Source organism: Hemitrygon akajei, chromosome 4 (assembly GCF_048418815.1).
Source record: "Hemitrygon akajei chromosome 4, sHemAka1.3, whole genome shotgun sequence".
NCBI classification, from domain to species: domain Eukaryota; kingdom Metazoa; phylum Chordata; class Chondrichthyes; order Myliobatiformes; family Dasyatidae; genus Hemitrygon; species Hemitrygon akajei.
In genome coordinates, this window is record NC_133127.1 from 178507450 (window position 1) to 178529672 (window position 22223).

Below are 22223 nucleotides of genomic sequence, written 5' to 3' on the forward strand. Positions count from 1 at the left end.
TGTTGTAACTTTAAACACTGATAATGTAAATAGGTTGAAGGTCTAAAATGTTTTAAAGTAAAGGTTGTGGTACCTTTATTTCTTAGAAAATTTATGGATTATATTCATTAACATGTAATTGATCCAGTTTAGGATCCGATTATCCAGCTTAAGATGGCGTTGGTGAAGGAGAGTGCCTTCTTGTTAGGAGAAAAATCAATCAATAGCCTATAACTTCCCTTTCAGAATTGAATATTTGAACTGCCTGCACAACCTAGCAGCTTTGCAATGTGCACTGAAGTCTCAAAGATGCAGGACAGTTGTGGCATGGCACATACAGGCAGAATTGAGGTGGCGGGGCCTGGGTGTGAAAGGAGTGAATGAACCAATGTTGGTCATTGCTGGAACAGACTTGGAGGTGATTCAATTCCTCAGAACTGAGGTGAGGCAGAGCTGGGTGGTGGGCCCAGGCCTGGGTCAAAGTGCAAAGAATGCCTCACGATTTTGACAATTTAAGTGCCAGGTTGAATTGGAAAGGTTGGGTACCGGCCAAATTTAGGTGGTGGGGCCCAGGCACAAGAGCATATTGAAGCAGTGGGGTCCAGATCTGACAGCAAGGAAAAATCTGAGGTTTGATCAATTTAAGCACCATGCCTTATTGGAAAAGTCAGGTACGGGCCCAATCAAAGCAGTGGGGCCTAGGCCCAAGAGCAAGGAACAACCTGAGGTTTGGGTGATTCAAGCACCGGGCCATTTTGAAAAGCTCAGGGTGTCGGGGCTGGAAGCCAGGGAGGGGTTGGTTCAGCTTGCTGCTCCACAGGGTTTATTCGTCCATATGCTGAACTGAGGCTGTGGCCTGCAACTAATGGGCTAGTGGATTGGTTGCAGTGATGACTGGACTCACTTTCATGAACTTTAGCTGTCTGCTTGCTTTTGTTGTTTGCACAATTTGTTCCCTTTTGCTGCACATTGAATGTTTGCCGGCCTTCTGTTTTAATGGGTTCTATTGGGTTTCTTTGTTTTGTGGCTGTCTGTAAGGAGACTAATCTCAAGGCTGTTCAAATTATAATGAATGTAATAATAATGAATGTAATTTGAACTTGAAATTTGATTATGAGGTATTTCACAATTATATTAACATAGATTTAAAAATTATATCAACCTTATGTGAAAGAAAAGTCCAGGGGCACTGCAGTGAAGGCTATGTATGCAGAAACATTTCAGATATTGCACAGCCGTGTACTCATGCAGCTTAGAGGGAACAGTGCTACTGTACAATTACATATAGATAAACAAGTTCTTTGTTCCTAGTACTTATTACACATTCCATTTTCCTTTCATGAATTTATGTGTCCATTTCCCAATTCAGACCACCACACTTGAGCAAAAATCCTACAGAATACACAAGAGGTACTTCCTTGATGCAATGAGGGCTTTTGAGTGGCTCGCGGCAAGAGGTGTGTGGTTTGACCTGAACAAGCATAGTCTTCCCACAAAGTCTGACTCCACTAGGATTGCTCTGATCTCCAGCGAATGCCCAAGTATCATAAACACTAGAGATTCTTCAGATGCTGCAAATCCAGAGCAACACACACACCATGATGGAGGAGGTTTTCAGGTCTCAGCATGAAGTTTCAATTTGTCTGAATTTCTCCAGCATTTTGAGTGTGTTGACCTAACTATCAGTCGCACTCAGAACAAAATCCTACATTTGAGATTTCTTATTTTGAAGAAAGCTAGCATATTACAGCAGGATGCAGAAATCCTCATATTTTAGTCTAGTTTTATTTTTCATTTTTTCCTAAGAAAAATCAAGAAATTTGGATAATTTTGCTGTGGCATTGACTTAGTCAATGGATTTTTCTGAGTTCACTATTAAGAAACATTTCAAAGAGTTTCTTCCTGCAATTGGAATCCTTAATAACAAAGTCTAGTGTGAGAAATGAATAAAGATGAAACAACTGAAAAGAAATAATTGGGTAACATCAAGTTGGCAATAACACAGTACATTGTCTGTAAAAATGAAAGCACAAGAAAGCCAGAAACTCAGAGCTGTAATATCTTAATGACAAAAGTGTTAAATTAAGACAAAGGCCCAGACACTCTGAAACAGTCCCCTGAGCATTTATATCCAACCTAATGTCACAGTCTAGGATAAATTGAATGTGTCTGACTTACATAATGACAACACCATCTACTCAAATGACCAGACTGATCCAAGATGGCAGCACATCCAGTCACAGTAGCCACTCTAGCACACCTAATGGTGTAATTGTTCGTCCTTTAAGTCTTTCTTATTATCGCAAGACACTGCTGGATATTAAGAACACCAAACATTGTAAGTCTACCTCACTAGTGAGTAATTAGACAGCAGGTGAGCTCTGCCGTATGGGCTTATTGTGTTCCATATTGTCGCCTGCTACAGTCATTCAATGAGGATGTTATCAGATAGTGTGCAAGGAAACAAAAGTGTTAAAAGTGAGAATGTATTCATGCAAGACTAAAGGCAAGGCTCTGCAGTCAGCTTTCCCATTGATTCCGCTTTCAAAAGTTCAATCACTAGAAAATAAACTAGAGTACCTTCACCTGAGACTGAATCAGGGTAAGATGAAGGCAGCTGCACTCCCATCCTGATGGATATCTGGCTTCAATATAACACCCCTGAAATAGACATCCAACTAGAGGGCGTCATCACTTATTGGGCCGACAGAATTCCCATGATTTCTGGCAAGACCTGTGGTGTAGTTGTATGTATCTATGTTAATAAGAACTAATGTTGGAATGCTTCAGGTGCAATGACCCACTGTCCATCTATGGTAGAGTTCTTAATAATGAAGTGTAGACACTTTTTACTGAGGGAGTTCACTGCTATTGTGATTATCCTGTCTCGCCTTGAAAATGGTGCTGAATGTGCTGGTCATTAACTTCAGCTTGACATGTAATACAATTGTCCTTCAGAAGCTCATGGGGAAACTGTCCTCATTGTGTCTCAACACCTCTCTCTGTAAGTGAATCCTGGACATCTTGACAGAAAGGCCACAGTCAATCCGTGTTGGCAGAAACCACTCTAGCTCCATCGTGCGGAGTACCGGTGCTGCCCAGGGCTGCATTCTCAGCCTGACTGCTAGATCCAGTTGAAACCAAATCATCAACTTCGCTGATGACACAACGGTGGTTGGCCTCATCAACCACGACAATGAGACAGCGTACGGAGCGGAGGTAAAGCTGTTGGTAGAACGGTGCAAGCACAGTAAGTTGACTCTCAGTGTGGACAAGACCAAAGAGATGATTGTGGACTTTAGGAAGGTGCAGGCTGACCACTCGTCACTGTATATAAATGGCTCCTCCATGGAGAGAGTTAGGAGCACCAAGATGCTGGGAGTGCACATAATGGATGATCTCAGTTGGGTCTTCAACAACACCTCTTTGGTCAAGAAAACACAGATTCTGCACTTCCTGGGAAGGTTAAGGCAAGTGAGGCTCCCCCCAACCCAATTCTCACCAATTTTACAGGAATATAGGGCACCATCGCAACTGTCCTGACTAGCTGCATCTTCACCTGGAAGAGGATTTACAAGGCATTCAACTACAGGTCCTTAAAAAATATTGTGAGGACTGCTGAGAGGATCATCTTTCACCCATCAGAGATATTTATCAAGAAGGCTGCATATGCAGGACTCTTAGCATTGTCAATAATCCCTCCCATCTGTCTAACAATTTCTTTGACTCCCTACCATTAGGCAGGAAGTACCACAGCAATAGGCCAAAATTGTTAGGATGGAAAACAGCTCCTTCCCTGGTCCTAAGACTGCTGAAAACCCTGGAACCTCCCATGTCTCATCATGCATGAAGCAACAGTAGTATTAAGCTATTTACTTTTTAACATGTCATAAATGCAACTTATTTTTGTTAATTCACTACTGGTAATATTACATTATGTGTTATGTGTATGAGTTATACAAAATGTTGGTCTGGAGGAATATTGCTTCATTTGGCGTTATACATATTGAATGACAATAAAATGAACTTGAAATGCTACAATAGAGAAACACTGAAGTACAATAAGTAACTCAGAAATAGCCATCAAATTCTACCAGTTAATTGTCATTTTTTGTGCATTTGGTCATAAGCTTTAAAAGTAGGAAGATTGTTCATAAGCTTTGGGAAGTGCTGATATTGAGTACACGGTATGGAATAAAGAAGATTCTGAGCATGAGTTTTGGAAAATCAGGCATAGTCTATGAGCTTTAGAAGGTGCAGGTTTTGCCTGTGAATTTTGAAAGGTTCAAGATTGTCTGTAAGAGACGAATCTGTCTATAAAATATCAAACCAACAGATTCAATGTATCAGGTTTGGAGAGCAATCTCCTGTCTTCACACTTTGTAAGGAGAAGCTCAATTTAATTGATGAATGACAAAGTTCTTTGGAAGTAGAATGTTCTGTACACAATCTTTGGAAAGATAACCTACTGTCAATGAGGTTTAGATGGACCATGTCTTGTCTATGGACTTTAGAGGAAGTAACCTTTTAATGTGTAGGTTCAACATAGATGTAGGTGTAGGTTCAAAGGACCAGGCTTTGTTTAGGAGGTTTAATACAGCACCATTCTATGACTTTCTATTAAAAGGCAATAAGCTTCACAAGATAGTGCTTTAGTTGGAACAGGCGAGACTTGGAAGACATCTTCACCCTTCAAATTTAGGAATGAGAACTCCTGACCAAGACATTGAATTAGCTGGTTTGAATACAAATTTTGGGAGGAGGAAAAATTGTCCATGAAATTTTTAAGAATGGGTACTGCCAAAGAGCTTTAGAAATGCCAGGTCCCACTTTGGAGAAGGCCTTGTATCTATGTGCTTTGGAAAAAGGAGGCCCAGTCTCTAACGATTGGCAAGAATGGTTCTTTTCTAAGCTCCCAAAGGAAAATTCCTGAGCAAGATCTTTGGCAGTAGCAGGACCTTACAATGTGCTTTAAAAGGATTTAGTGCATGAACATTGCAAGCAAAATGTCCTGCAAGTGAAATTTGGAGGGAGTATTTGTATCCAAGAATGTTGGGTAGGGGAATTATTATTTTCAAACTTTGGAAGGAATAAACATTATCTATATGATTCATTCATACTCCCAAAGAAGTTGCTTGGTCAAGGGATTTGGAAGGAGGACCCCAAATACGAATTCTAGAAGGAGCTTGTCCTATCCAGGACCAATGGAAAGAATGGGTCCTGAAGATGAGGCACATAGCTCAGAGACAGGAATCCATTTCCCACAAGTTTCTGATGATGCTTATCTCTTTGGGAATTCTGAGGGGAAATGAGCATATCTGTGAACATCAAAGGAACGAGGCCCATCTATGACTTTCAAAGCATCTACTGTCTATGAGCTTTACAAACAATGTTCCCTCTAATTTTTAGTAGTCAGTGTGCGCAAAAAACGTATGTTATGCAATTTTTTTTCCTGTGACAAAAGTATGTGCACACTGAATGCGCACATGGCACAGTTTATGTAGGTTTACAAAATATTTGACATAAGACTGCACAGAATAACAACAAAATAACATACATATTTAAGTCACTCAGTTATTTTTTCTCTCTCCTGTCTTTGGCATTTACCCATTCTTTGTAAACTCTATCTAGACTAATAGAACTTCCATCCAATTGATAGCTTTTGATTCACGTTAACACATCCAAATGACATTCACCTAAACGGTTTCTCAGCTTGTTTTTAAGTTGATTTATCAGGCTAAAACCTCGCTCACAGTCTGCACTAGACGCAAGAAAGGTTCCCCCAATATGCAGCAACTGTGCAAGGTCACAAAACTGTTCATTTAGTAAGCTATCTATAGGATTTGAAACAGATCTTTGTAAACTTTACGATATGAACACTGTCCGCCAAAGATGGCTGCCGCCATGATGCAGCTGTACAAACCGGAACAGGAAAGGTGTGGTAACATAAATTAGTGACGCGCATTGTGGTATTTGAAAAACCGACTAACTAGTTAACAGAAGCATTTAGCTAAAAGATTATTTTCAATAAGTATAATTATTAATTACTACATTATTTTAGGCAGCTAACCTTCTGTGCGCACATAAATTTCCTTTGTATGCTGGTTGAAAAACGCGCTCAGCTTAGAGGGAACATAGTTTACAAATACCACTTCTTGTCTGAGGTTTATGTGGGAAGGTGCAGTTGACAAGCTTTTGAAAGGAATTGTTCCTATGAGCTTGAGAAGGAGGATGTCCTGTCTGGAAGCTGTGTAAGATGTAGGTGTGGCCTTTGCAAGGAATAGTTCTATTCGCTGAGCCTTGGGTGTGTCATCTCTATGTCAATTATATGAAGAATTTCCTATTATAAGCTTCAGAAGGAAGAGATTCCATCTGGAACACACACAAAATGCTGGTGGAACTCAGTATATCAGTCAGTATCTATGGAGGGGAATAAATAGTTGACTTTATTGGGCTGAAACCCTTCATCATGACTGGAAAGGAAAGGGGGAAAGGGGAAGATGCACAAGCTGCAAGTGATAGGTGAGATCAGCTGATGGTGAAGGTGAATGGGGGGGATGGAGGATGAAATAAGAAACTGGGAGGGGATAGGTGATAAATGGAAGAGGTAAAGTGCTGAAGAAGATGGAATCTAATAGGAGAGGAAAATGGACCATGGAAAAAAGGGAAGGAGGGGAAGAACCCAAGGGAGCTGATGGGTAGGTGAGGAGAAGTGAAGAGGGCAATTGAAATAGGGAGAGGCAAAAGAGAGAAGGAGGGAAGGGGATAACATACCAAAAGTTGGAGAAATTGATGTTCATCATATCAGGTTGGAAGTTACCCAGATGAAATATAAGGGGTTGCTCTTCCAACCTGAGTTTGATCTCCTCTGGGAGGCCTTAGGCAGACCTGCCAGAATGGGAATGAGAAGTTGAATTGAAATGGGTGTCAATCAGAAAATCTGGCCTTTTGTCACAGATAGAGTAAAGGTGTTCTACAAAGTCATCCCCAGTCTGTGTCAGGTTTCACTGATGTAAAAGAGGCCACACTGGGAGGATTGGATATAATTGATGACCATGAAAGGCTTGCAGGTGAAGTGTGGCCTCATCTGGAAGGATTGTCTGGGGCCCTGAATGGTGGCTGAGGAAGGAGGTGAAGCACTTAATATGCTTATGGGAATAAATGTCATGAGGGTAGGGAAGAGTGGATAATGGAGTCCCTGGAAGCAAATATTGTTCTGAAGGACTGGAATGAGAGATCCAGTCTATAATGTTTGGAAGATGGATTCCTGTCCAGGGATCTTGATTTCTGGCCATAGGCTTGGAATTTCTTTCCAAGAGCTCTGGAAAGAGCAGACCATCTGTCCAAGCTTTGGAAAATCTTTGGGATCATCTTTGAAATATGCATCTCCAGTCTATAGTGATTAAAGAGAAAAACAATTTCACGAAATTTAGAGCAGATCCCATCTTTCAGCACTGTAAGATATAGGCCAAATCTATTAGTTTCAACATTTCTTGGTCCCTCTCCTCCATTAAAATAGGTACTTTTGCATATCCCTAAGTTCTGTAGGACACTAAAGAATCAACCCATATGGTGTAAGTCTGAGATGTGCATTTCCTCCTGAGAGCGTTCTCTACTCTTTAAACATATTTCAATTCCCCACCTCTCTGAGCTTTGGACTTTTTCTCATATTTCTTTGTGTAGCTTAGTATGAAAGCCTGTTTGATATTATTATTAAGTTCCTTTGGATGTTGTGCTACACTGAAAACCTGAAGTAAACCCAACATATTGTTTTTTTTTATTATCATAGTAACTAAACAGTGTGTAAATTTGCTTAGTTTGCCTGGAGTTATAACTAGCATCTAACTGGTGACATGAGCTCATGACCCACCTTAGCAGTTAGTAAAATAACCTCAAATGACAAGCTGGTATCAGACATAATAAGAACATAAGAGATTGGAGCAAGAGTAGGCCAATCGGCCCCTCAAGCCTGTTCCGCCATTCAACAAGATCATGGCTGATCCAATCTTAACTCTAGTTTTCACCAAATCCCACAAGGCAACAGTGCCAACCAACAGGGCACCATGCCGCCCATTTTATTTTATTATTCATCCCGCCCAAACCCATGTGATCACCCGGGGAAAAAAAACCGAGTTGCCAATTGCGGAGAAAAAATCTGGAAAATTCCTCTCCGACCCATCCAGGCTATCGAAAACTGGTCCAGGAGATCACATGGCTGATCTAAACCTTGCCTCATATCCACTTACCTGCTTGCTCACCGTATCCCCTAATGCCATTTTTATCCAGGAAAATGTCTATCTCCGTTTTGAATTTATTGAGTGTAGTAGCTTCCACAGCTCTCTGGGGCAGTAAATTCCACAGCCCCACTACCCTCTGAGTGAAGAAATTTCTCCGCATCTCAGTCCTGAAACGGCATCCCCTTATTTTAAGATTATGCCCCCTAGTCCTAGTTTCACCCATCATTGGGAACATTCTCCCCTCATCCACCCGATCAAGCCCCTTCACAATCTTATATGTTTCAATAAGATCGCCTCTCATTCTTCGGAACTCCAATGAGTAGAGTCCCAATCTACTCAACCTCTCATCATACATCAACCCACCCATCCCCGGAATTAACCTAGTGAACCTTCTCTGTACTGCCTCTAGAGCCAGTATGTCCTTTCTTAAATATGGACACCAGAACTGCATGCAGTACTCCAAGTGTGGTCTCACCAATACCCGGTACAACTGCAGTAAGACCTCCCTGTTCTTATACTCCATCCCCCTAGCAATAAAAGCCAGCATTCCATTGGCCTTCTTGACCACCTGCTGCACTTGCATACTAACTTTTTGTGTTTTCTGCACCAGGACCCCCAGATCCCTTTGCACAGAAGCACTTTCCAGTTTCTCTCCATTTAGATAATAACTTGCTCTATTATTTTTCCTGCCAAAGTGCAAGACCTCACACTTGTCAGTATTATATTTCATCTGCCAAATGTCTGCCCAATCATTCAGCCTATCTATGTCCCCCTGCAGGGTTTCAATGTCCTCCGCACTCATTACACTCCCTCCCATCTTTGTGTCATCAGCAAATTTCGATACGTTGCACTTAGTCCCTTTCTCCAAATCATTAATATAGATTGTAAAGAGTTGGGGTCCCAACACCGACCCCTGCGGAACACCACTAGTCACCAACTGCCAGTCTGAGAATAAACCATTTATCCCAACTCTCTGTTTTCTGTTAGAAAGCCAATCCTCCACCCATGCCAGAATATTATCCCCAATCCCATGATTTTTTACTTTAAGTAATAATCTTTGGTGTGATCGCAAAATTGATCAGGTTGAAATAATGATCGCAAAATTGTCAGGTTGTTGCAAAGGACCATCCAGTTTAAAGATCAAAGTGAAATTATTATTAAAGTATGCCTTTTTCACTAAATACTACCTCAAGATCCATTTTCTTACATGCATTTAGAGGAAAATAATGAAATACAATAGAGTTTACCAAAAAATTACTGTATATGTAACTCCAGACTGACAACATTGTGGCTGACTCCCTACTAAATGGTTCCCGGAGTCACAAAGTTCACAGAAGCTTGAGAAATACAAAGTTATCCACCTTGTCATTGCACTACTTTTCAGGAAAAGATAGAGATTACTTTCATTTTTGACCATTCTGTTTAGTCTTGGTAAGAGTTGGAAATGGCTTTGACATCTTCTAATGGCCTTCTGAATGCTTCATCCCCTTGTTCCGTATCACTAGATCTTCCTGAAACTCTCTAATACACTACATCGGTCTCTCACACACATCCTGATGGCATAGTGCTACAACATGACTAGACATCAATGCTTTTCATCTTCAATATCCATTGTCAATCATTTGGTTGAAGTTGTATCAGCATCTGAAATTTGTCCAAGAACTGACAAACCATTCCATCCCTCAGATCATGACGAGTTAACCCAGGTCTACTAGACCTGACAGCTCCGAAAAAAAATCTCAGACTTTTGTCTTGGCCAAAAGAGATTCTGTAGATTCTGGAAATCCAGGGCAACGCAAACAAAATGCTAAAAGAACACAGTAGATGAAGCAGCATCTATAGAATGGAATGAAAAGTTGACAGTTCAAGCCAAAAACATTTAAAAAGTCCTTCAGGATTTTTGGGTGTGTTACACAAGTCTTGGGTTAAGTTCGGTTTGGCTGTGGTCGTGGTTTGGTTCGGATCAGGTTATGCTCTTACACCTGAATGGCATGCATCATTCTTTAATATCACTATAACATGAATGGGAACATGAATGAACAGAAAAATCAAAGATACTGGAGAGGATTCTGAACTTTATCAGCCTCTCATTCAACAATAACGTCTCAAGAGCTGATTATCGACCACAGCAGGAATAAGCCAGACCTAATTAGGGGAACAAAGTTAGACAGGGTCAGTAGCTTTAAATTCCTTGGTGTTAAGATGGCAGAGAATCTGTCTTGGGACCAGCACGTAAGTGCCATCACAATGAAGATAGAGGTTTGCATAGATTTGTCTTGTTTCTAAAAGTCTTACTGGTTGCATCATGGACTAGTATGGAAACATCAATGCCCAGGAATGGAACAGGCCACAGAAAGCTGTAGATACAGCCCAATCCATCACTGGCAACACCCTCCCCACAACTGAGTTCATTTATATGGGGCACTACATGAGAAAGTAGCATCCATCATGAAAGACCCTCACTATCCAGGGCATACCCTCTTCTCACTAATATCATTAGGCAGAAGGTTATCACAACCAGATTCAGGAACAGCCATCAGGCCCTTGAACCAGCATGGATTCACCACTACTCTGAAATGATTCTACAACCTACAGACTTACTTTCAAGGACTCTTTACAACACACATTCTCAGTTTTATTTTATTTGCAGTTTGCCTTCTTTTGCACGTTGCCTGTTAGCGCTTGTCTGTTATGTTTAAATTTTCATAAATTCTATTATATTGCTTTCTTTCCCTGCAAATGCCAGCAAGAAAATGAATCTCAAGGTAGTATACGGTAACATATACATACTTTAATGATAAATTTACGGTTTGCCAGACAGGGCGTGTTATACGTATGCAGGATTCCAGAATACCCAACCAATTGCTATCTGGAGAGACAGGTGGCAACCTCGTAAGAGGTTCAAGGACTGCATACAAGCCAACCTCGCACACGTTGACACTGAAGCGAAGAAGCTTGAGCGGAGTGCTCAGGACCGGACTGGATGGCGCACCCTGGTAAGACTATTCCAGAATAGTCGCCATGCAGACCTGGTCGCGGCTCTACAGAGGAGAAAAGTGGCCACTTCAGTCGTTGGTGTAGACAGGATGGTCCTGGGTATCTCAGAAACTGCTAGGATTTTCACGCACAACAATCTCTACAGAGAATGGTGTGAAAATTTAAAAAAAACCCAACGAGCAGCAGTACTGTGGGCGAAAATGCCTTGTTAATGAGAGATGTCAAAGAATAGCCAGACTGCTTCAAGCTGACAGGAAGGCGACAGTAACCCAAATAATCATGTGTTACAACAGTGATGTACAGAAGAGCATGTCTGAATGTACAACACATCGAACCTAGAAGTGGATGGGCTACAGCAGCGGAAGACCACAAACGTACACTCAGTGGCTGCTTTATTAGATACTGGAGGTGCCTAATAAAGTGGCCACTGGATGCATATTTACCATCACACAGAAAAGCCCATTGGGTTCATGCTGAACCCCTGCACAACAATCCCAATTTTCCGCTTCTTCCCCTGTATTCCCACAACCTACTCCCTCAAATGCATGCCAAGTCCACTTTCAATCTGTCCACCTACACTTAAGGATAATTTACAGTAGCCGTTGAGCCGCTAACACAAGTTCAAGATGATAGCAGAGTACCTGGAGAAACCAGCTGGTCAGCGATAGAACAGACAAACTCCACACATACTACGTCAGGATCAGTGTCAGGTCCCTGGAAACCACACAGCAGCAGCATTCTGACTGTATTTTATGTTGTGAGTGAAATAGCCTTGGCTGAATCCTGGAATTTACATTTCTTGACTTTGGAGTGGGACAATTTACACACATAAACATACACAATATATATCTTATATCGAACTACAGAAATATGTATATTTTCCTTCCTTAATTTTGGATGGCGGGGTGGAGGTACCATCGCTACCAAAGGAGGTGTAAGGCACTCCTTCCCTCCACTAGCCTGCAGGTTACTCTTGCGTAAAGTGTAGCACCTACTTAGCCCACCTCCTGCTCCCCACCACCAATCAGGGTCACATGAAGCCAAGGTAGCAGGTGGTAGATGGTTGTATGAGCAGCTGGTGCATATCACAAGATCTGGTAACACAACTACTGACACCAGGCAGACAGTCTCTAAAGGGTGTTGATAATGGCTGTGATTACCCATCTTGTAAAGACACTGCCCAGAAGAAGGCAATGGCAAACCACTTCTGTAGAAAAATTTGCCAAGAACAACTATAGTCAAAGACCACGATAGCCTACAGCACAGCACATAATGAAGATGATGATCTTAATTTTACAGGTTAAAGTCATGAAGTAGTCTAAAAGCTGTATATCTCTCAATAAAGAAAGCAGACTTGCCTGTAGCAAAAACAACATTGCGGGACACCAGCCTATATTCCACAATAGAAAACTGTGGTAACTCAATCTTATTTACTCCGGTCACTGCATCATCTCCACCCCGCCAGTAGAACTGAATGTCATCTGTGGTGTAACCATCTGAAAGACAAAGGTAAAGAGGACATTAGTCACACTCAAACTTTCTAAGCAGAGAAGTCACAAGCTGGGTAGGACATGGTTGAAGGGCAGTAGATGGGGGCACGGATCCAAATTTTCAACTCCATTTCCCTGCACAGATGTTGCATGAGTTCCCCCAGCACTTTGTCTCTTGCTCATACCCTGCAAGTCTTAGAGGGAGTCTTTTGGACCCTAATGTTCTGAGTACTTTCTCAGAGCAAGAAGCCAGATAAATATCAAACATTTCAGTTTGTGTACTGGCAAATCATAAACACAAGAAATTCTGCAGATGTTGCAAATCCAGAGCCACACACACAAATTCCTGGAGGAACACAGCAGGTAAGGCAGCATCTATGGGAAGGAATAAACCTTTTGGGCTGAGACCCTTCATTATTCCTCTCCATTGATGCTGCTTGACCTGCTGTGTTCTTCCAGCACTTTAGACTCTGTACTAACCATCCATGTGCCTATCTATGAGTCTCTTAAATATCCCTATTGTTTCAGCCTGTGTAAAAAAGCCTATCTCTGATATCTCCCTAAACTTTTCTCCATCATCTTAAAATTATGCCAATAACTTGTGTATACTTGGAATGATCTGTCTGAATGGCACACAGACAAAAGCATTTCACTGAACCTCAGAATATGTGCTAATAAGAAACCAGTTACCTCTTCACATTCTACATAGTGTTTTATAGAATTGCTTTTATATTTATATATACAGTACTGCACAAAAGTCTTAGGCACATACATTTAGCTAGAGTCCCTAAGACTTTTGCACAGTACTGTATTTGCCAATATGGAGTTCAGTGTGAGTTTGTACATATGGCAGGAACAAAGGATGTTGGAAATGGCAGGGTGGAGTGCCACAATCAGGAAGCGGGACAGGTGGCAGGGAAGGTGTGCTGGGATGGGGGATGGCATGGGTGCAGATACTCCCAGCCTGAGACACCTGGCAGGGTCATTTGATTCCAAGCAATTAATTTATTGATCATTACAGAATGTCTCTCTTTTGCTTCCTGTTCCCTCTCCTCTCCCCAGCCAAGATGCCAAGATTCCCCTCTCTTTGCCCCCTTCGCTCTCTCAGTCCAAATTACAGACCCATATCAGAATCAGGCTTATCATCCACCACATACATCATGATTTTTTTTGTGTGGTAGAATACAGTGCAATAGTCTTAGACACTTAATGTGGCTACGACTTACACAGTACTGTATTGTATTTATTTTTTTATTTTTAATTGTGCTTTATGCTTATTGTGTTTTTAATGCTGCATTGGATCTGGAGTAAGAATCATTTTGTTGTCCTTTACACGTGTGTTCTAAAGAATGACAATAAACAATCCTGAATCTTGATTGTTGGAATCACCCCTTGGTGCATAGGTGACTGGTGGTTCCAGTTGGGAGTTGACAGGGACATGGAGAGAATAAAATGGGTGCAAGATGGTTGGTATATACATTGTTGACTGAAAAATCTATTTTTGTGCTGTACGAATTTTGTGTATCGTGAAGATCTCCTGACCACCACCCCCTCAACCTCTCTCTTCATTTTAAATTTCCCATATTAGCTCTGCAAGGAGCTGAATGGAACATCCTGTGCTCAAACAATTGACTGAGTCGCACATGATCTTGGCCAAGTACTGGCATTGGCTTTAAATTCTTGACTGCCAAGTAATCCCAGCCTGAGCCCAGGGGAGATTCCTGTGACATGTGAAGCCATCCAAACTGGACTGTGTTCGGCTGCAGCTGCACAAGCGTATAATGATCGGACTGATGCGGGCTTGTTCTTGTCAACAACATCCCACACACCATCAATCTACATGACATGACACTCAGGAGCTTGGGCTGTTTTACCATTTTTGTTTGTTTGACAATGTTTACTGCTATTGGAATTATATCTGCTATACGAGCCTTGTGCTGCATGTGAAAGTTAGTACTGTGTTTTGCACCTTCGCACTGCAGGAATGCTGTTTCACTTGGCTGTGGTCTTGGGTCAAGTACGGTTGAATGGCAATTAAACGCAAACTTAAACTATATCATCATGTTCAGTTAATGCTGTATGCTCCTCTTGCAGGATGTGGGAAGGCAGAGAGACCTCCAGTAGATCCGGCCACTACACCTCCAAGAAGTGCATCCAGCCACAGTTCCTTCTAGACTGTGTTAAAGAATTGGAGCTGGGACTGAATGAATTCGGGAGGCTGAGGGGTTGATCGACAGGATATACAGGGAGGTCGTTATAACCAAGCTGCAGGAGACTCGTAACTGAATGACTGTCAGGAGGGGGAATGGGGTTAGGCACCCAGTGCAGAGTATCCCTGTGGCCATTCTCCTTAACAACAGGAAAGCTACCTTAGATAATGTTGGCGGTGGGGGAATTACCTGGCCAAGGAAAGCCATGTCGCTCAGGCACTGAGTCTCTCTCTGGGACTTCGAAGAGGAGGGGGAAGAGGAGTGCCATAGGGATAGGGGATTCCATAGTTGGAGGAGCAGATAGGAGATTCTGTGGATGTGTAAGAGGCATCCGGATGGTATGTTGCCTCCCAGGTGCCATGGTCAGGGATGTCTTGGATCCAGTCAACAATATTTTAAAGGGGCCAGAAGTGAGCAGCCAGAAGTTGTGGTATACATTGGTACCAAAGACATGGAAAGGAAAAGGGAGAAGGTCCTGAAGAAAGAACTTAGGGAGCTAGGTAGAGAGTTGAAAAGCAGGATCTCCAGGGAATCAAGGAATCAATCTCTGGACTGCTGCCTGTGCCATGTGCCAGTAATACTAAGAATAGGATAATTTAGGAAATGAATGAACGGCTGAGGAATTGATATAGGGGCAAAGTTTCAGATTTCTGGATCATTGGGATCTCTTCTGGGGAATGATAGGGCTGAGGGGTCAGTTGTTATACAAGTAGATACAGAGTGTAGTGAGATTGTGAGGAAGTTGAAAGGACAAAATTGCAGTCAGTGGGATGAGCTGCAGTGTAATGGGGGAGCAAAAATCAAACAGGGTGATGAATACAGGACTGACAGTGTTATATTTGAAATGCACATACTACATGGAATAAGGCAGATGATCTTGTAGAACAGTTGGAGATTGGCAGTATGATTTGCAGGCATCATTGAGTCGTGACTGAAAGAAGATCATAGTTGCGAGCTTAACATCCAAGGATTGGAGTAAAGGGCCCGCTGGTGGTGTAGTGGCATCAGCACTAGACTTGGAGGTGGATAGTACCGAGTTCAAATGTGGTTGGCTCCCAACGTGGGTAGCAGCAGTATCTGTACATGAGAAAGGCTTGGCAATCTGCTTCTGTATCTTGCCATTAAAACCCTATGGACAACTACCTGATCTATAGGGTTAGTGTGGGTCACTCAACAACAAAGAGACAATGAGAGAGGACCTGGATAAAGTTGAATGGAAAAGGACACTAGCAGAGATGATGGCAGAGCAGCAATGCCTGGATTTTCTGGGAGCAATTCAGAAGGTGCAGGAAAGATACATTCCCAAAGATGAAGATGTATTGTAAAGGAAGGATGAGGCAACCATGGCTGACAAGGTAAAACAAACACAGCATAAAAGCAATAGAGAATGCATATAATATAGCAAAAGTGAGTGGGAAGATAGAGGATAGGGAAGATTTTAAGATCCAACAGAAGGCAACTAAACTGCATAAGGCGAGAAAAGCTGGAATATGAAGGGAAGTTAGCCAATAATATAAAAGAGGATACAAAAAGTTATTTTCAGATATATAAAGAGTAAAGAGAGTAGAGGGTCGATATGTGACCACTGGAAAATAATGCCGGAGAGATAGTAATGGAGGACAAAGAAATAGCAGATGAACTTAACAAGTATTTGCATCAGTCTTCGTTGTGAAAGACACCAGCAGTGTGCCTGAAATTTGAGAGTGCCAGGGTGGAGAAGTAAATGGAGTTGCCATTATGAAGGAGAAGGTGCTACACATGAGGCTGCTTAACAAGGTAAGAGCCAAGGGTATTACAGGAAAGTTACTGGCATGGATTGGCTGACTGGCAGGAAGCAAAGAATGAGAAGAAAGGGGGCTTTCTCTGGTTGAGTGCTGATGAATAGTGGTGTTGGAACAGCTTCTTATTACCTTATTTGTCACTGATTTGGATGATGGAATTGGTGGCTTTGTGACCAAGTCTTTGGACAATACGAAGATAGGTGGTGGGACAGGTGGTGTTGAGGAAGCAGGAAGTCGGCAAAAGGACTTAGACAGTTTGGAAGAACGGGAAAAGAAGTGGCAAATAAAATATAGTGTATTGCACTTTGGTTGAAGGAATAAAGGCACAGACTATTTTCTAAATGGGGAGAAAATTCAAAAATCAGAGATGCAAAGGGACGTGAGTCCTTGTGCAGGGTTCCCCAAAGGTTAACTTGCAGGTTGAGTCGGTAGTAAGGAAGGCAAATGCAATGTTAGCATACATTTCAAGAGGATTAAAATATAATAGGAAAAATAGAGGGATGTTTATTTAGAATAGAGATGAGGAGGAATTTCTTCAGCTAGGGGTAGTGAATCTGTGGAATTAATTGCTACAGGTGGCTGTGGAGGACAAGTCATTGGGTAAATTTAAAGCAGATAGGTTCTTGATTAGTCAAGGCTTCAAAGGTTATGGGGAAAGTGCAGGAGAAAGGGTGTGAGGGATAATTAATCAGCCATGATGGTTTGGTGGAGTAGACTTGATGGGCTGAATGGCCTAATTCTGCTCCAATCTCTTATGTTCTTAATTTCAGAGAACTTGGTAATTCTAGTGTAACTTATGTATTGCATTGTACTGCTTCCACAAAACCACAAATTTCATGACATGTCAGTGATAGTAAACCTGATTCTGATATGATTCTCAATGCTTTGTGACTCTCAGCTTTATTCTTCCACGATGGAGAAAAGCTTGGCATATCAAAACATTAAAATCTTGCTTTGGAAAGTGACACTAAAACAGACTGGATATGGTGAAAGGAAAACCGTTAAATTACATAATGATTTTTCACTGGCGGTAGGGGAAATCGCACAAACAGTTGAGAATGTTTCACCACTGGGTCAGTGACTGCCGAGAGTACTCACAGCTTTCTATTTCCAGCGTGCAGTTTTGCTCGTCTAGTGGATACCTCCGCAGATCCATCATGCATGCAGCAGTCGTTGTGATTCTGCATCAAAGCAAAGAAAGGACAGGTCAATGTGAGAGCTGCTTTTCACTCCTGAACATCTTTGCAAACCATCAAATCCTCCAGTGTTGGTCCCCTAGGCCTTTCTCCCCTCAGCTCCCAGACTGCTCTGCATGACATACCGCTCTCTGGGCATTTGGGGTGACAATGTGGCACAGTACCACATAACGGGTTTCAGTCCTGAACTTGGGTGCCCTCTGTGTGGAGTCTGCATGTGCTCCTTATCACTGTGTGGGTTTCAGAGATATGCAGGTTGATAGGCTAACTGGCCTCTGTAGATTGCCCGTAGTGTGCAGCTGAGTGATAGAATCTGAAGAGAGTTGATAAAAATATGGAATGAATAAAAAATGGGATTAATGTAGCATTCATCTGAATGGCTGGTTGACCCCCCACCATCTGGGCCATGCTCTCTTCTTACTGGTATGAAATCAACTTCTCCTTCCTGGTAGGTGAGACTAGAACTAGGGGACATAACCTCAAGATTCAGGGGATTAGATTTGGAATGAAAATGAGGAAGAACTGCTTTTCCCAGAGAGCTGTGAATCTGGAATTCTCTGCCCAATGAAACAGTGGAGGCTACCTCAGTAAATATATTTGAGACAAGACTAGATAGATTTTTGCACTTTTGCATAAGGGTTATGGGGAAAAGGCAGGCAGGTGGAGAAGAGTCCATGGCCAGATCAGCCGTGATCTTACTGAATGGCAGAGCAGCCTTGACAGGCCAGATGGCCGACTCCTGCTCCTATTTCTTATGTTCTGTGAACAGATTTCCTCCCCACCCTTTGTCTATTTGCCACTCTGACCATACACTTCTTATCTGCCTATCACTTCCCCCTGATACCCACCTTCCTTTTCTCCTATTATCTACACTCCTCTCCTATCAGACTCTTCCTTCTCCAGCCCTTGACCTTTCTCACCCGACTGGTTTCACCTATGACCTTCCAGCTAGCCTCTTTCCCCTCCCCCAGCTTTTTCTTCAGGCACCTCTCCCCTTCTTCTCAGTCCCGAAGAAGGGCCTTGGCCCAAAACATCGAACAAAACTACTCTTTCCCATTGATGCTGTCTGGCCTGCTGAGATCCTCCAGCATTTTGTGTGAGCAGCTTATTATAATTTGTTTTATTTGGTCTTTGCACAGATGTCTTCCTTAGCACAGTGTGTGCAGTCTTTATGTGCTGCTTTTCCTTGATTTTATTGTGTTTCTTTGTTCTATTGTAAATGCCTGCAACAAAGTGAACCTCAGTTACATTTATGTACTTTGATATTAAATTCACTTTGAAGTTTGAGATTTGGTGAGCCACATAACAGATCAGTTGATTAGAGGATTGCTGAATGAGGAAATCTGTAAGGAGTGTCTTAATGGAGAGCCAGGGCAGGGAGACATTAGTCATTCGTGGCATTTTTCAAAATGGGGATACCGAAAAAGTCAAATTTAGAAGGGCACAGCTACCTAAAGAGGTGTAAGGCAGAAGAAAGCAAGGAGTGAAACCACAGAGTGAAAATCAAGGATAAGAATTTTTAAATGGAGGCACTGCTCAAACCAGGATGATGTCCTTATGAAGGATCTTGACCTGAAACGTCAACTGTTTATTCATTTCCCTAGACACTGCCTGACCTGTTGAGTTCCTCCAGCATTTTGTGTGTTGCTGAGATGGGAACAGGCCTCATTGTACGACACACAGGCTTGATCATCAGCTGTATTGTCATCACTTGCTCTTTGGAGCACATAAGATTGAAAATCCTTAAGCTTTACTCTGGCAGGCTTGGATCTGTCGTGTTTGGCTTCACCCGAGCATTCTCATCAGTGATCTCCCATTGCACACTAAGTCTTGGTCTATTACACACAAAGAAAACCCATAAGCAGACTTTTCAGTCAACAGTCTGGAAATTGTGATGTGCCACACTGTGAAACTCCTCTGTCTACTTCAATGCAGTCTCTCAAATTTCAATCACATCAACAGCTTAGTGAAAGCGGCGACTGAATCGATAAACTTTCCTTCACTGTTATCATCTGCGGCCCAATGGGTTTCTATTTTACAAATAAAGCAGGTTGTTTGAGAGGTGCCAAAGTCAGTTTCCTAATGGTGAATCACTTAGTGATCACAGTGACCTGATCTTCCAATGAATCACCATGTTGGATCAATGGCGAATGTGTCTTTGACGTCAGTTGCATCTGCCTGGATTCAGCCAAGATTATGACAGGAGCATTTTTAAATTTAAAAGCAGACCGCTTAATCATGTGTAGAAGTGAGGAATGTTTTAAATGTATTTAAATATACCATAGTTTTCTTCACAAATTATCTCCATTGTTTTATGCACAGCTAAAGCGAGTAGAATAATCACCCACTTCTGGGAAAATATGCTGAAAGCAACTAAGATGATCCATTTATGTCTAACAGTGAAAAGCACATAATCACATAATCCAGAAAACTTGTATCTACCAACCTTCCTAAATATAGTTGATTGTTTCAAGTCCACCAGTCAGAGCAGAAACAGTGATGCAAGACAAAGTCAGCCTAGTTTCCTTAAGGGAACATCTTGCCTGACAAACCTGTTGGAATTCTTTGAGGAGATTTGGTAGGATAGATAAAGAGATTCAATGGATGTTGTATATTTGGACTTTCAGAAGGCCCTTGACAAGGTGCCACACATGAGACTGCTTACCAAGTTAAGAGCCATGGTATTACACGAAAGATACTGGCATGGCATGGTTAGAGCATTGGCTGACTGGTAGGAGGCAGAGAGTGGGAATAAAAGGATCCACGTCTGGTTGACTTTCAGCGATGAGTGGTGTTTAGCAGGGTTCGGTGTTGGGACCGCTTCTTTTTATGCTGTATATCAATGATTTTTTAAAAACTTTTTTTATTGAGTTTTCAAATAATTACAGAAATAAAAGAAAATATATGAAAAAAATATATATATACCCTTCCCCCCCTCCCCCCTAACATCCCTATAGAAAAAAAAGAAAGAGTGCCTGGATATCGGAAGATCCCTACATGTTCCATGGAGTTCGTAATAACTTTAGTATAGATATTTCTTTCCCCAAATAACCAATTATTTCATCTTCGGAGCACCTATATATTTAATCCTGTCTTTTGTAAATAAGGGCGCCAAATTTTCAAAAATGTTTCATATTTATCTCTTAAATTATAAGTAATTTTTTCAAATGGAATACAGCTATAAATTTCCTTCTTCCAACGATCTATACTTAAATATGTATCCGATTTCCAAGTAATTGCAATAGCCTTTTTGGCTACTGCCAGAGCAATTTTTATAAATTCTTTCTGATATTTATTCAATTTGGGTTTCGGTTTTATCCCTTCAATAACGCCTAGTAAAAATAATATTGGATTATGTGGAAGTTGTGTTCCAATAATTTGTTCCAATAAAACTCTTAAATTTGTCCAAAAAGGTTGAATTTTAGAACAAGACCAAGTAGAACGTAAAAAAGTACCGATTTCTTGGTTACATCGGAAACACTGATCGGATAAATTTGGGTTTAATTTATTTATTTTTTGTGGTGTAATATATAATTGATGTAAAAAATTATATTGCACTAATCTTAACCGGACATTTATTGTATTTGTCATACTATCAAGACATAGTCTTGACCAATTTGTTTCTTCAATTTTAATATTCAAGTTACTTTCCCATTTTTGTCTTGACTTATGGACTCCTTGTTTAATTGCCTGTTTTTGAATCAAGTTATACATACAAGAAATAAATTTTTTAATCTTTCCGTTTTGAATTAAAGTTTCTAATTCATTAGATTTCGGCAATAACATTGTTTGACCTAATTTTTCTCTGAAATAAGCCCTTAGTTGGAAGTAACAAAAAAGAGTGTTGTTTGATACTTTATATTTATTCTTTAATTGATCAAATGACATTAATATACCTCCTTCAAAACAATCTCCTATATATCTAATCCCTTTTTGAAACCAATTATATAAAAGTTGATTATCCATTGTAAAAGGAATAAGTCTATTTTGAATTAAAGATCTCTTTGCTAATAAAGATTTCTTTGTCTCATCATCAACATTTATCTTATTCCATAAGTCAATCAAATGTTTTAATATAGGAGATTCTTTCCTTTCCTGTATCCATTTAGATTCCCATTTATATATGTAAAATCTTCTGGTGTATTTTCTCCTATTTTATCTAGTTCTATTCTAATCCATGCCGGTCTATCTTTCTCAAAAAAAGATGCAATAAATCTAAGTTGATTTGCTTTATAATAATTCTTAAAATTTGGAAGTTGTAACCCTCCTAGATCAAATTTCCATGTCAATTTTTCCAATGATATTCTTGACATCTTACCTTTCCAAAGAAACT

At 41.1% G+C, this 22223-nt stretch overlaps 1 protein-coding gene across 6 annotated transcripts in view; it reads right to left on the reverse strand.

The window, feature by feature from the left end:
- Positions 1-22223, reverse strand: part of gabrb3 (gamma-aminobutyric acid type A receptor subunit beta3) — a 669933-nt gene that overhangs the window by 53584 nt on the left and 594126 nt on the right. For all 6 annotated transcript variants that reach the window (XM_073044107.1, XM_073044105.1, XM_073044108.1 and 3 more), the window contains 2 exons: positions 17793-17875; positions 12572-12709 (listed from right to left, as the gene is read on the reverse strand). In XM_073044107.1, the coding sequence (XP_072900208.1) occupies positions 12572-12709; positions 17793-17875 (221 nt within the window). The remainder of the gene's footprint in view (positions 1-12571; positions 12710-17792; positions 17876-22223) is intronic.